General features: G+C 34.0%; 2 protein-coding genes and 1 non-coding gene across 3 annotated transcripts; 1 reads left to right on the top strand and 2 right to left on the bottom strand.

Moving 5' to 3' along the window:
- Positions 1 to 711: 711 nt before the first annotated feature.
- Positions 712 to 2,491, bottom strand: LOC122580425 (HVA22-like protein a). The gene is made up of 5 exons (XM_043752693.1): positions 2,436 to 2,491; positions 1,885 to 1,911; positions 1,408 to 1,530; positions 1,006 to 1,246; positions 712 to 913 (listed from the first exon to the last, which is right to left on the bottom strand). Exons 1-5 carry the CDS (start codon positions 2,489 to 2,491, stop codon positions 848 to 850), a joined length of 513 nt encoding a protein of 170 aa, XP_043608628.1. The 3' UTR covers positions 712 to 847.
- Positions 2,492 to 5,676: 3,185 nt separating this feature from the next.
- On the bottom strand, positions 5,677 to 5,748 carry TRNAM-CAU. Its single transcript has one exon. It is a non-coding gene; the product is annotated as a tRNA-Met (tRNA).
- Positions 5,749 to 6,246: 498 nt separating this feature from the next.
- On the top strand, positions 6,247 to 9,953 carry LOC122609812 (cullin-3A-like). Its single transcript, XM_043782753.1, has 2 exons — positions 6,247 to 6,691; positions 7,442 to 9,953. The coding sequence occupies exons 1-2, from the start codon at positions 6,510 to 6,512 to the stop codon at positions 9,477 to 9,479; spliced, it is 2,220 nt and encodes a 739-aa protein (XP_043638688.1). The 5' UTR covers positions 6,247 to 6,509; the 3' UTR covers positions 9,480 to 9,953.
- Positions 9,954 to 12,912: the final 2,959 nt, after the last annotated feature.

The following is a 12,912-nucleotide window of genomic DNA, read 5'->3' as shown; positions in this document are numbered from 1 at the left end:
TCAAATTCGTGTCTTTAATCACCGTGTCATCTTTTTCAGTAGGACGCGAGCCACAAACCTTTGTGAGTGCTTCTAGCGTGCATGTCAAGTCTACAACGGAGCAATGTGTTCAAACAAACAACCCACGACCATCACACAAGTAAAATGTGATCCGCTTATGTATCCTAATCACTCTGACAATGGTTTCTAAGCTGACATAGAGGTTATTGGCTCAACATGTTATATGCTTGTGGATTTTCAATTTTAGTACCACAAAAATATTGAATGTCAAAGGGAGAGGGAAATAATATAGTGGATGTTACAAGTGAAAGGGCCTAAAACTCTAAAAGTGTAAATGAGATAAAAGATGACATTTCTTGCACAAAAATAGAAGTGAAAGAACTAAGTGTGTGTGTATATACTACTTTCTATCTCGTACAGTCTTCGGTCAATGAAAATGTAAATTTTCTCCCAAAATGTTCTCAATTAAAAGATGCTAGACTTTTAGTATATGCACATAGGAGGTGATCCACAGGTACTCATCATACTTAAGACTTGTAACTTGAAAATTTTAATTAGTTTTTGGGTATATTTTGACTAATTACCTTTGTTATGGTCACATTTATTCTGGTATATAGCTATGTGGTATAATAAATGTCACAACTATCTGGTTTTCTTTGATTTAATGTTGTGCAATATGCAAGTTCAAACAACAAGTAGCAACAACTATAATGTCTTACAAAACATTTGCTATAACCTCGTCAAATTTAGTTCTCACATAGGGATTGCCCTTACTAAACAAAGACACTTTATGAGGAATGCAATCTTTTGCAAAGGATAATGTTGCAACAGATGTTAATTAAGCAAATTAATATCCATAATTATCATCAAATATGGTGTAGCCTCCTCTCCTTGATCTTGCTTCTCTATCAGCCTACAAATTAAACCCGAAAACTTTGTTATACCCTATCCACGAATTCTAATGACATGTACTAAAAAACACGATTAATGGAGTGGTAAACTCACCCTGCTTATAAGCCTTTCAAACTCTTCGGGTCCATTTTCCGCAATATACTTCTCTGCAGCAGTTAGCACATCATCTGGTTTACTGAAAATACTTTTTTTTCGCGGTAAATACCATATGTGAACTTGTGGATTTCTGTAAAATGGTCTGATGAAATGCTTATAAACATAAGCAGCTCCATTAAAGTATGGCAGTACCAACCAACAGGTAGCAAAAAGCTTAGCATATGGCCAGATTGGGAACCTGAAACATGGACAGTTTGCTAAAAAATGTCACATATATTATAAAAAGTCATTATGAAGTGTTACCAGATTCAAGCCATAAAATCATGGTTAATCTTGAAATTTATCTAAGTTCAGTTCTATAATGTAAGTTCAATAAATATAGCATATATATTTCTTAACCATTCAAGAAGTTTGGAAAATGTAAGCTCAAAGAGAGTGATCAATGAGTAGAGAACCCAATAAGTGAGCCATTGTTGGTCATCTGTTTGAGACCTGGTCTCTATAGCCTTGATTGAAGCATATCTGATCACACCAAAACAACCCATCAAAAATCCAAGTAACAAAAAATTAAAAAAACTTTTGAATTTCTAAACAGTATTACAACCTTTTTGAGGTAGATGAAATCATGTCACGAAAATACCAATAATACTATGTAACGAAATTGTCCCAAAATAACAAAAAATATTTAACAAATTTGTATTATTTAACAATGTCATAAGACAATGGTAACACCAACAGCTTCCTCTATTATTGATGTAAATAGAAAAATATAAATCAAAATAGAAAAATATCGAATGGAGAACTATAAACATAAGACCAATTCAAAGTTTCAAACATATTCCAAAGAACAAGAAGAAAAGAAATACTCGTACTTACAAAGGATACACAAGAGCAATCACGGGCCTGCCAAACCAATAATAAACATATCAAAGTTAGGCCCAAAAAGAAACCCAATAAAAAAGTTTACTTCTAATAGGGTTATTGAGTATTGACTTATTGTATCTCGGTTTAATTTTCTAAGAACATCATAGATGCAACACAAAAATTTGTAAGATCTTTTTGTAAACGTAAAAAATGTTTTATATACTAGCTAAGTAAACCCGGGTTTAACCCGGGTCATCTAATTGAAAATTTTACAAATAGAAATACATAATTATCTATATTATTTGTTCATACACCCTTTGTTTAAAAAACTCTAACGATAACACTTTGTTTAGATATTGAAAATATGGGGTTAAAAGAGTAACATATAAAAACATGAATTTAGTTAAACCTTATTAATAGGGGGATGACATCACATTAACAAAATTAGTATATATCAAGGATTCATGTAATAAAATATTAAGAAGCCATGTAAGTAAAAGATGATGTCATAACAATTTTACTTTATTAATATAAGAGATATTAAAAAGAGTATATGAAAGTACCCAACAAGGACATCAATATTCTTGGCCACCACAGAGAAAAAGTTTTGAGAGCCCATCTCAAATTTGTTTCGAAAATTTAGTGACAGGGGGTTTTATAATGTGAAACAAAGACTATTTGAGAAAAATGGCTACCACTTTATTCAAAAGTAAAACCCCTAAATATATGATTGTTAAATAAGATTCATTAAAAACCATTACGTAAAAGGGTTAGAAAGATTAATTTTAGGACATATAGTGTAGTACATTGCATTATGGGTGCATTAGGGCATTAGGCATAGCATTGATTACAGACTCGAAAAAAAATGATGTTAGAAAATTATAATAAATAAATTTAAATAATTTTGTTAGATGTTTAATTATAATAAAAATCTATAATCCTAATCCCTTATACGTATAAAACAAACTAGACCCCTACTTAAAAAGACTATATAACCCTGTTTTCTATGGGTTCAATCCTCGTGTCCAGCAAGGCTGGAGGTCCTTTTCTACTTATGGTGGAACCTGGAAGCAGTCTCTCTACCTTTGGTAGGGGTAAGGCTGTCTACATATCAACCTCCCCCATACACTGTCGAAGACGGTATTGGGACCCAAAACCCGTGAAAGACGGCATTGGGAGTTACTTACTTACTTACATATCATATACACAATTAAACTAAAATACCCTTAAAAAATTTCAACCCCCAAAACTATCATCATACATACAGCGAAACTCTTTTGTAAATAGCATTTGAATTAAACAATAATTATAGAACATGTTGTAATTTGTTGGTGTCGTCACAACGCGCGGACACCCATCTAGTAGTGTAAAATGCCGAAAGAATTGATGTCAAAGAAAAACCATTTAATGAAAAGTTAATATAAAAAATCTAAGTATTTCACCAAATTTGTTATTTGGAATTTAAATTAAAAATGATTTAAGATCCATATATGTCACAACCCGTCTTACATTAGTATGGGATAAAGAAGTTCGAGAATTGCTTTATATAAAAGTTATGGCTACTATTATCTTTTCACCTTTTTTTTGTTGAACAAAAAGATATCTAACTAATATCATTTTCTAAGGTTTATATATGAAGTGGTGTAGTTGTATGGATAAATATATTAAGAATTAAGATGCTAATTAGATGATGAATTACGAACATAAAATGATTCAAATTTTGCTTCTGGGGAAAACTGATTATTAAAGTCTTTTACACCACAGGGAGATTTTCTTTCAAAGCAGAGTTGAGTCTTTTACATAAAAAGTTGGACATACTAGTATTTGATAGTAGATTATTTTATGACAAGTTTTATAATCGAAGTTTAAATATTGATTCCTTAAACTCTACCAATCAATTAAGGTGACTATGGTTGGACCGTTGGAGGGAAGGTCAGAAATATAAAGTAAAAAGGTTGAAACAAAATTGCAAGTAAAGATGAATTTGACAAGAAAAAATTGGAGCAAATTTTGGGAGAAGGGAATCCTATGAGTCGCCAAAACAGAGGCACCGAAAGTATGCAATAAAAAAATATGATAGTATACACGTTACGGAAAAATCTTTTTCATTAACGACAACCAAATGGGTTGTCACATTTTCTCATATAAAAGGCACTATTTTATATGTGTAAAAATGAAAATTCTCTTTAATAACAAGCGGTAAAATTAAAGAATACAATTTTAAAAAATTAGTTAAATCTACATGTCTATCATCTTATAGTTTTAAAAGTATTTTTAAACTAATTTTTAAAATGATGTATTATTTCTTATGGAAGATGTGTTTAATTATATTGATTTAGACATATATCTATATACTATATTAATATTATAAGTTTTAACATTTCATTAAAACCAAATTACATCAATAACCTACAATACTTATCGCGATCGCACCGCCGCCATCGTCACCACCACCGCTATCGTTGCTCGCCTCCACCACCCGTCACTGCCACCACCTCTGCCGCCATTACATAAGACTAAAAATTCTTCTAAATCATAGGATGGTGACATGTGAAAAATCAAGAGATACGATTAAAAAAAAGATTAAGTAAAATTCACTTGTCACATTCAAATGGTTTTAGAAGATTTTAGATTAATATTTAGAAGGATTAATCATTTTCCATTCTCAATATTGGGCTAAATAAGACATGCATGATTGATACTTAATCTTCAAACTTTTCAGTATGTCGTTTTTTTTTTGTTTTTTTAAACGGATAGTACATATATGGATAGTACGAGCATGATACCCGTGTAATGCGGCGGCGGTGGAGGGGAGGCGGTCTAGTGGTGTCAGTAATTGTACTATTGGTGGTGGTGTCGGTGTTAAGTGGTGTAGGTTGGTGTAATTGTAACAGTGAGAATTTTTAAAAGATAAGGCTTAAAGTGTTAATTATTAAAATAAAGGTTCAGGCTGTAAATTAATTAATTAAGGTTAAATTTGGTATTTTATAAAAATTATTTTCATAGTGGGTGTTTATTAGGATAATTTAATAATTTCGTATGTAACTATTTCTAAAAATGACGAGTGTAATGATTTTTATAAAAAGAGTATAGAGATATATATTCAATTGCATCTGATTGAGGTTCACACATTCACACTTGAAGAGGGGGGGACAATATGCCTACATATGAATGTAATGGTGTCTAAAGTTGGGTATCTCTAGCTAAAGTAAGGTTATGTTTAATGAGGTGTTTTTTGGTGTTTTTAAGTGCTTTTAGGTGACTTTGAATATCTTTTGCCGTTGAAGTTTGTTCAAACTAAAGATTTTTTAAAAAATGCCCTTACTTGTCCTTACCTAATATATTTTTGTTTTTAGTTGGTGGTAAAAGAATATGTAAGGATGTTTGTATGGTTGAAAATAAAATTATAGGATTTGAAGAATTTTTAAAAATGTATAAGAATTTGTTAGGATATGATGTGTCAGCTCATAGATTTCTAAGGACGTCTTTTAACATTGGAGATATCCAAAAGTCCTAAACACACATATTTCATACTAAGAAAAATGCAAACTTTGAGTTACAAACATGGCCTACAAAACCAAATACCCAGAAGCTTGTTTTGAACGAGTATTTAGCTTCATTTGATTGGTTCACTGTCAACTTGACACTGGCCCGTATGAAATTAAATCAAGCCCAACTGTAGCTTTAGTAGGAGGCTCAAGTGGATCCTTATGTTAACATTTGGGCAAAATAATCATACACTTAAAAATGCCAAAAAAGTAAAAACAAAAACGGAGAAAAATAAATGGGAAGCCTTCATCTGAATATCAGAGCCAGGTTTCGATCCTGGGACCTGTGGGTTATGGGCCCACCACGCTTCCGCTGCGCCACTCTGATTTGTTGATGTATTTCTCTTTAAGTTTATATATATAACGACAAATCTGGATATGTTTTTTGTGCTCGTACAGTCATTCTATATTAAAGTTTTTACAAACCAGAGAGTTATGTTTGGCTAGTTGGCTGGGATTAATATTGTAGTTTGACTTTAATTTTAATAAAAATTCCAAACGTTTAGTTAAAAAGAAGAATATACATATGTTTTGATTTTACGTTACACACTAATTAAAATAACTAACACTGATATTAGATTAGATTGCCATCACATATGTTATATCTCGCTTCTTCGACCATGCCATGGTATAGGTAGTAGTTTCTAGATATAGGTTGACATTGGCAATTCTTTTTTGTACATAAACATAAGTAATTTTTTACCAGATGGTAATTTAGTGATAAAAAAAATTGTAACATCAATCACATCATACCGAGTCTGGTCCAACAAAACCACTAAATAGTTGGTAGTAAGTAAAAATCCAAATCCAAAACACAATTAAAAAAAAGAAATCCATTGATTTAAGTTTAGCAGCTTTCCTTCATTGTTTCTTTTCCTTTGTTGGTGGAAAGGGTTTACGAGTGTTTGCCCTCGAATGGCTGTTACCCATTATTCTTCCCTTGTTCATCAACCCTAAACAACAAATCTCCACTTCTTTCCAATCATCCAGTCATCCTTATTATTAATATATACCAAAGTAACACCCTGTATCTATATATTGTTAATTGTTATCCCTTAAGTTATATTTGCAAAAATATAGATATAGAAAATGAATATTAGTAATAGTAGTGGTAATAATCAGAAAAAAAGGAACTTTCAAATAGAGGCATTTAAGCACAAAGTAGTGGTGGATCCAAAGTATGCTGATAAAACTTGGAAGATTTTACAACATGCCATTAATGAAATCTATAATCATAATGCCAGTGGCCTTAGCTTTGAGGAGCTTTATAGGTATGTCTTCTATATATTCTCCCTTACTTTTCCTGTTATAGTTGCTATTGTTGTTATATATATATAGATGCTTTATGTATGCACAATCAAGTTAGTTTTGCATATACTGACACTGATAAATGTTATATATAAGTAATAAATAATTGATTTTAATGGCTCAAATGGGGTGTGGAATCATAATTTAGTTCCCTAATTGGGCAAAAGTAGTTTCGTTATCCGAAAGGGGTATAGAACAGTGCCTGTGTGATGCGTCAACTGTGGATAGTTTTTGCGGCGGCAGTTGGAGATGGCGGTACCCTGCCCTGTAAATCGTTTGCGTTCATTTTCTATGCTTGTTTATTGTTGAGTCACCGGTGTTATTGTGTTTTAGTGAGATCATGCAACATAATTGAAAATTCGCATTGTGGCGATATACAATAGTTTTGTGTTTCTGCTACTTGTATTTTTTGTGTATAACCAAAAGTTGTTGTCGGCATAACAGTCCCCTAGCTATTTGGTTGCCATTTCCTGTCATAGCTTACCTAGACCCAAGATTCAGAAGATTTTATCTTTAAAAGGAGAATATTCATAGACATCACCACATATTTACCCCGGTAGAACTAGAACCCACAACCTCTTGATTGTATGGTTACCTCGAATTTTGAACCGGGTTAAGGCTCTTTGGGGAATTAGTTATATGCTAACTTCTAATTTGGCACTGTGTTTGCTTAGATATTGGATTTCTGATATTATATTTATGTATTGATATAGAAATGCCTACAATATGGTGTTGCACAAATTTGGGGAAAAGCTATACGTAGGACTTGTATCCACCATGACTTCGCACCTGATGACTATGTCAAATTGTATAGAGAATGCCAACGGTGGAATGTTTTTGGAAGAACTTAACAATAGATGGGATGATCATAATAAAGCACTGCAGATGATCCGTGACATATTAATGTACATGGACAGAACATACGTGCCCAGTAGCCATAAGATACCCGTTCACGAGCTTGGCCTGAATCTTTGGAGGGATAAGGTCATACATCTTAGCGGGATTCAGGTCCGTCTTCAAAACACTCTTCTTCAACTCATACATAAAGAAAGAACGGGTGAAGTTATAAACCGAGGGCTGATGAGAAACATAATAAAAATGCTTATGGATTTAGGACCGTCTGTTTACCAACAGAATTTCGAAAGACCTTTTCTAGAAGTATCTGGAGAGTTCTATAGGGTTGAGTCGCAGGAGTTTATTGAGTGTTGTGTATGTGGGGATTATCTACAGAAAGCAGAAAGGCGTTTAAATGAAGAAATAGATAGAGTGTCACATTACTTGGATGCTAGAAGTGAGGTCAAGATAACTAATGTTGTAGAGAAAGAGATGATCACAAATCACATAACCCGATTGGTCCACATGGATTCAGGATTGGTCAACATGCTTGTTGATGACAAGTATGAAGATTTAAATAGAATTTATAGTTTGTTTCATCGTGTTCCTAACGGTCTGTCAACTATACGGGAAGTTATGACCTCTTATCTACGGGAAACTGGAAAGCATCTCGTTAGTGATCCAGAAAAGTTGAAAGATCCAGTGGAGTTTGTACAATGTCTCTTAGATAAAAAGGACAAGTATGATAAAATCATCGCTTTAGCATTCAGCAACGATAAAACATTCCAAAATGCTTTGAATTCATCATTTGAATTCTTCATTAATCTGAACCCCCGATCTCCCGAATTCATCTCATTGTTTGTGGATGATAAACTGAGAAAAGGTCTAAAGGGAGTCAGTGAGGAGGATGTGGAGGATGTTCTTGATAAGGTTATGACATTGTTTCGGTATTTGCATGAGAAAGATGTGTTTGAGAAGTACTACAAACAGCATTTGGCAAAAAGGCTTTTATCGGGAAAAGATAGTTCTGATGATGCAGAGAGGAGCCTCGTTCTGAAGCTAAAAACCGAGTGTGGCTACCAATTCACGTCTAAACTCGAGGGTATGTTTACTGACATGAAAACCTCCAAGGACACAATTGCGGGGTTCTATATGAAGCATGGTGCCGATTTAGAAGCCGGTCCTACATTGGCTGTCCAAGTCCTGACCACTGGTTCATGGCCAACTCAACCTAGTACGTCATGCAATTTACCGGCTGAGCTCACGTCTTTATGTGACAGATTCAAGTCATATTACCTAGGGGCCCACTCAGGTCGAAGGCTATCTTGGCAAACAAACATGGGAACAGCTGATGTGAAAGCAAATTTTGGGAAGGGTCAAAAACATGAGCTGACCGTTTCCACTTACCAGATGTGTGTTTTGATGCTGTTCAATGATACTGATCATCTCACCTTTAAAGAACTTGAGCAGGCTACAGAGATCCCTTCATTAGACTTAAAAAGGTGCCTGCAATCGTTGGCTTGTGTTAAGGGTAAGAATGTCCTTAAGAAAGAACCCATGACTAAAGACATTGGAGAAGACGATGTGTTTTCTGTTAATGAAAAGTTCACAAGCAAGTTTTATAAGGTGAAAATTGGAACCGTGATTGCACAAAAGGAATCTGAACCTGAGAAACACGAGACACGACAGAGGGTGGAGGAGGACCGGAAGCCCCAAATTGAGGCTGCAATTGTGCGAATAATGAAAGCCAGAAGGGTGCTGGACCATAATAATATTATTGCAGAGGTTATAAAGCAGTTGCAGGCTCGGTTTTTGGCGAACCCTGCTGAGATCAAGAAACGGATTGAGTCACTTATTGAACGTGATTTCTTGGAAAGGGATGGTTCAGATAGAAAGTTGTATCAATATATTGCTTAAAGTTAGACCTGTTGTTGGTAGTTAAGTGTCTTTTTTAACTTATTGAACGCGGTTTCTTGGAGAGGGGTGGTTCAGAACTTCAGATAGAAAATTATATCAAAATATAATGCTTAAAGTTGTACCAATTGTTGGTAGTGAAGTTTCATTTTTACTTTCTGCTAGTTTCAATGGGGGCTATGCGCTGTTCATCATTACGTTAGTCTCTTGCTTCTTTGTTCTTGATGTCTAACTGATCACTTGCCAAATGCACAAGCCTAGCCTCAACCTGGATCACGACCAGCCACTTGTTTAGCAATGTCACCTTGGTCTTGGTTTGGAGTTAGATGGGTCTCACCTTTCAAAATAGCAGGACCGGTCTCGGACCAGCAGTCCTAACAAGCCTTGTTTCTTTTGCATAGCATGTTAGTGTTTTTATCGTCGTATTTTAGGTAATGTGTTGTAAACTTGTAATTGTATATATTTGTTGTTAGTTCATTTATATATTTTACAAACTAACCAACCAAGTTTTTTGATTTTAAATACTTCATATTAAATTTAAGGGAAAAGATATATGATGGTAGAAATCCTCCTAAAACCATAAAATTGTGATATGTGGATTTCAATAGTTTTTTTCTAAATCTTATTTTTTGATTGCCACTTGTATCTTATAATTAAAAGAATTTTTAGGCTATTTAGTTAGATATATTAATCATTTTCTTAAATTTTAATATTACGACAAAAAAAGAAAACTGTGTATTAGAGGATTGGGTTACAAGCTCTGATCAACATGTTTCGTCACATATAATTAATATTAGAGAAAAGTGAGTATGAAGCTGTTATGCACCCAACTTTGGTAAAAAACCCTCACATACTAATATTTTAATATTTTGAATAAATGTTTAGCCCCATGATTTCTATGTTTTAAAATAAGGTATGTGAAGTGTTTTTTAGTTTTCATCTAACTTAAGTGCCTAACAGCCTCATATTTCCTTCCCCTTTAATATTATCAATTAGATTTGTAAAACCGATTATATATTCAGATTTATTCTAAACAATCAATCTGCAGGTTTAACTTGCGTGAAAAATAAGGTGGTGTCTGTTTTTCCATGAAAAGTCTTTAAGGCATCTTATGTTTGTAGGGGCACATATATAAGCTATGAAGAGGGCGTGTTTAAGAAAAAGAGAAAATTTATTGTAACTTCATATGGATGAAAAGGAGAAAAAAAGAAAATTACTTTAATAGTAAAAAATGAGAGTATATATCTATACTCCTATATAAAAATTATGCACCCCTCTCAAAATAGAAATAGTTACTCATATGTCACATACGAAATTACTAAATTGCCCCTTAATAAAAACCCATTATGGAAAGTTTTTTATAAATTACCAACTTTGCCCTTAATGAATTAATTTACACCATAAACCCTTATTTTAATACTTAACATTTTAAACCCTTATCTTCTAAAACTTTTCACTATCACAATTACATCAACCTACACCACTTGACACCGCCACCACTACCAACAGTACCATCACCGCCACCACTACCAACAGTACCATCACCGCCACCACTAGACCGTCTTCTACACCACCGCTGCCGCATTGCGCGGGTATCATGCTCGTTATATAAAAGAAATAACACTCTCTCTCCTAAAGTGTTGAAAAGTTAACAATTTTGGGACATGCAAAATTACCATTTTACCCTAAATTAATTAACTTACACAATCATTCAATTATCTTCTAATATATATCTACCACTCTTTTAAATCAAATATCTTTATATCATATACCTACATAACTTGACTCATTTGCTGCCACTAACGGTCGACGCCGCCGTCACCATCCGTCGATGCCACCACATCACTGTTACTACCATCACCGTCGCATTTGCGCGGGTACCATGCTCGTTTAGATTTAAGCATTTATAAATTATTTTACTCATTTGGTTAAGCAATTTCTTACTACTTACATTTTTTAAGTAAGAAATGAAACTATCCAACAAAATTATGTCATATTTCATACATGTTAGCTTATATTTTTATTTTTCTTCAAGTTTTCACTATCCATCCCATATATTCTTATCTTTTGGAGGACTGTCTAGTGTTTACCATTAAATTTAATAAATCTTAAATTTTAACTATTTATTATTTCATCATCTAAATTTTTTTGATGTTATTTATCTCTACCCCTAGCTTTAATTTTAATCTATTACAAATATGCTTCCAATTTTTTACCATGTCTTCATTTTTGCTTTTCAACATCTGATTTCCATGCGGTCTAAAACTTTTTCGATTTTCTATCACATTCGAAAACACATATTTGTAGCGAAGCGCGAGTATCATCCCTAACTTTATATACATTATAGTGCTCAAGCCCGTCCAATGGACGGGTAATCTCAAAATATATTAATCAAAACTAAAAAATTGAAATTCAAGTATATTAAATCCATTAAATCCCTATGACCAATATCACAAATTAATCAATATGAAAACTAAAGAATGAAACATATGAAAAATAACTCCATATAAATATTGATTCCAGTTTACCTTTTTTTTTCCAACTTTAGTTAAATAAAAAATTTACAGTTTGTTAAATCTAAACTTACTACAAACACAAACAACAATTTTAGAGTAAACAACATTACGACCCAGTGGTCTCCGAATTGGGTCATCTCCAAACAACCGGTCTATCGCGCACATCCGGGTCCATACTCGACTATCCCAAATCAATATAATCACCTACGTTTCGTTTGGCAACACTATGTTCTTACCAAAAGGCGGGACAATCTTTCAGCTCATCGTAGCACACCTCATACTGAAATCGGCGCAGTCCATGAACCTTCAAATACTGCTGATGAGCGGCATTGTACACTTGTCTCTCATTTGCACCTTTCTGATGTCCCTGCTCTTGCATCTTCTTCAAGATTGCTCCAAACTTCTTACAATTACTCTTGATCTTGTTCCATTTCTCTTGTAGTTGACTATTGTTTCGCTCTCCCGCTGGGGGGGGCTCGTTGAACCATTCGATCACTTTACGCCAAAACATTGTCTATTTGTCTCATCTTGGCTAATACCAACAATTGAGTCCTGTGAAGCATGTGTCTACGCCTTAGACAACAAAACCGCCTCCTCCATGGACTACTTCGCCTTCTCCGCTGCAACAACCCTTTTTTTTGTCACTCGTTTGGGTGGTGCAGGAACTTCTTCGACTTCTTCTTCCTCTGCAGAGGCGACACTAGTTCGTGTCGGTTGAGAAGACGTCTCACCTACTGGCCTCTGGTAGGATTGACTCGCATCTTGATATTCATGAAATTTTTGCAGTAACATGAATTGCTGAAACTGTTCGTTAATCAGGGCGAACCTAAAAAGTTCGAAAATGATTGGTTCATCAAACCAAAGCTGGTAGAGGTCCCCGTCATATTAGACGACGCCATAGACGAAGGAGATCCCACTGG

This window comes from Erigeron canadensis, chromosome 8 (genome assembly GCF_010389155.1).
Source record: "Erigeron canadensis isolate Cc75 chromosome 8, C_canadensis_v1, whole genome shotgun sequence".
In the NCBI taxonomy this organism is placed as follows: domain Eukaryota; kingdom Viridiplantae; phylum Streptophyta; class Magnoliopsida; order Asterales; family Asteraceae; genus Erigeron; species Erigeron canadensis.
The sequence above is the reverse complement of the archived record's forward strand: the minus strand, read 5'-3'. Positions and strand labels throughout refer to the sequence as shown.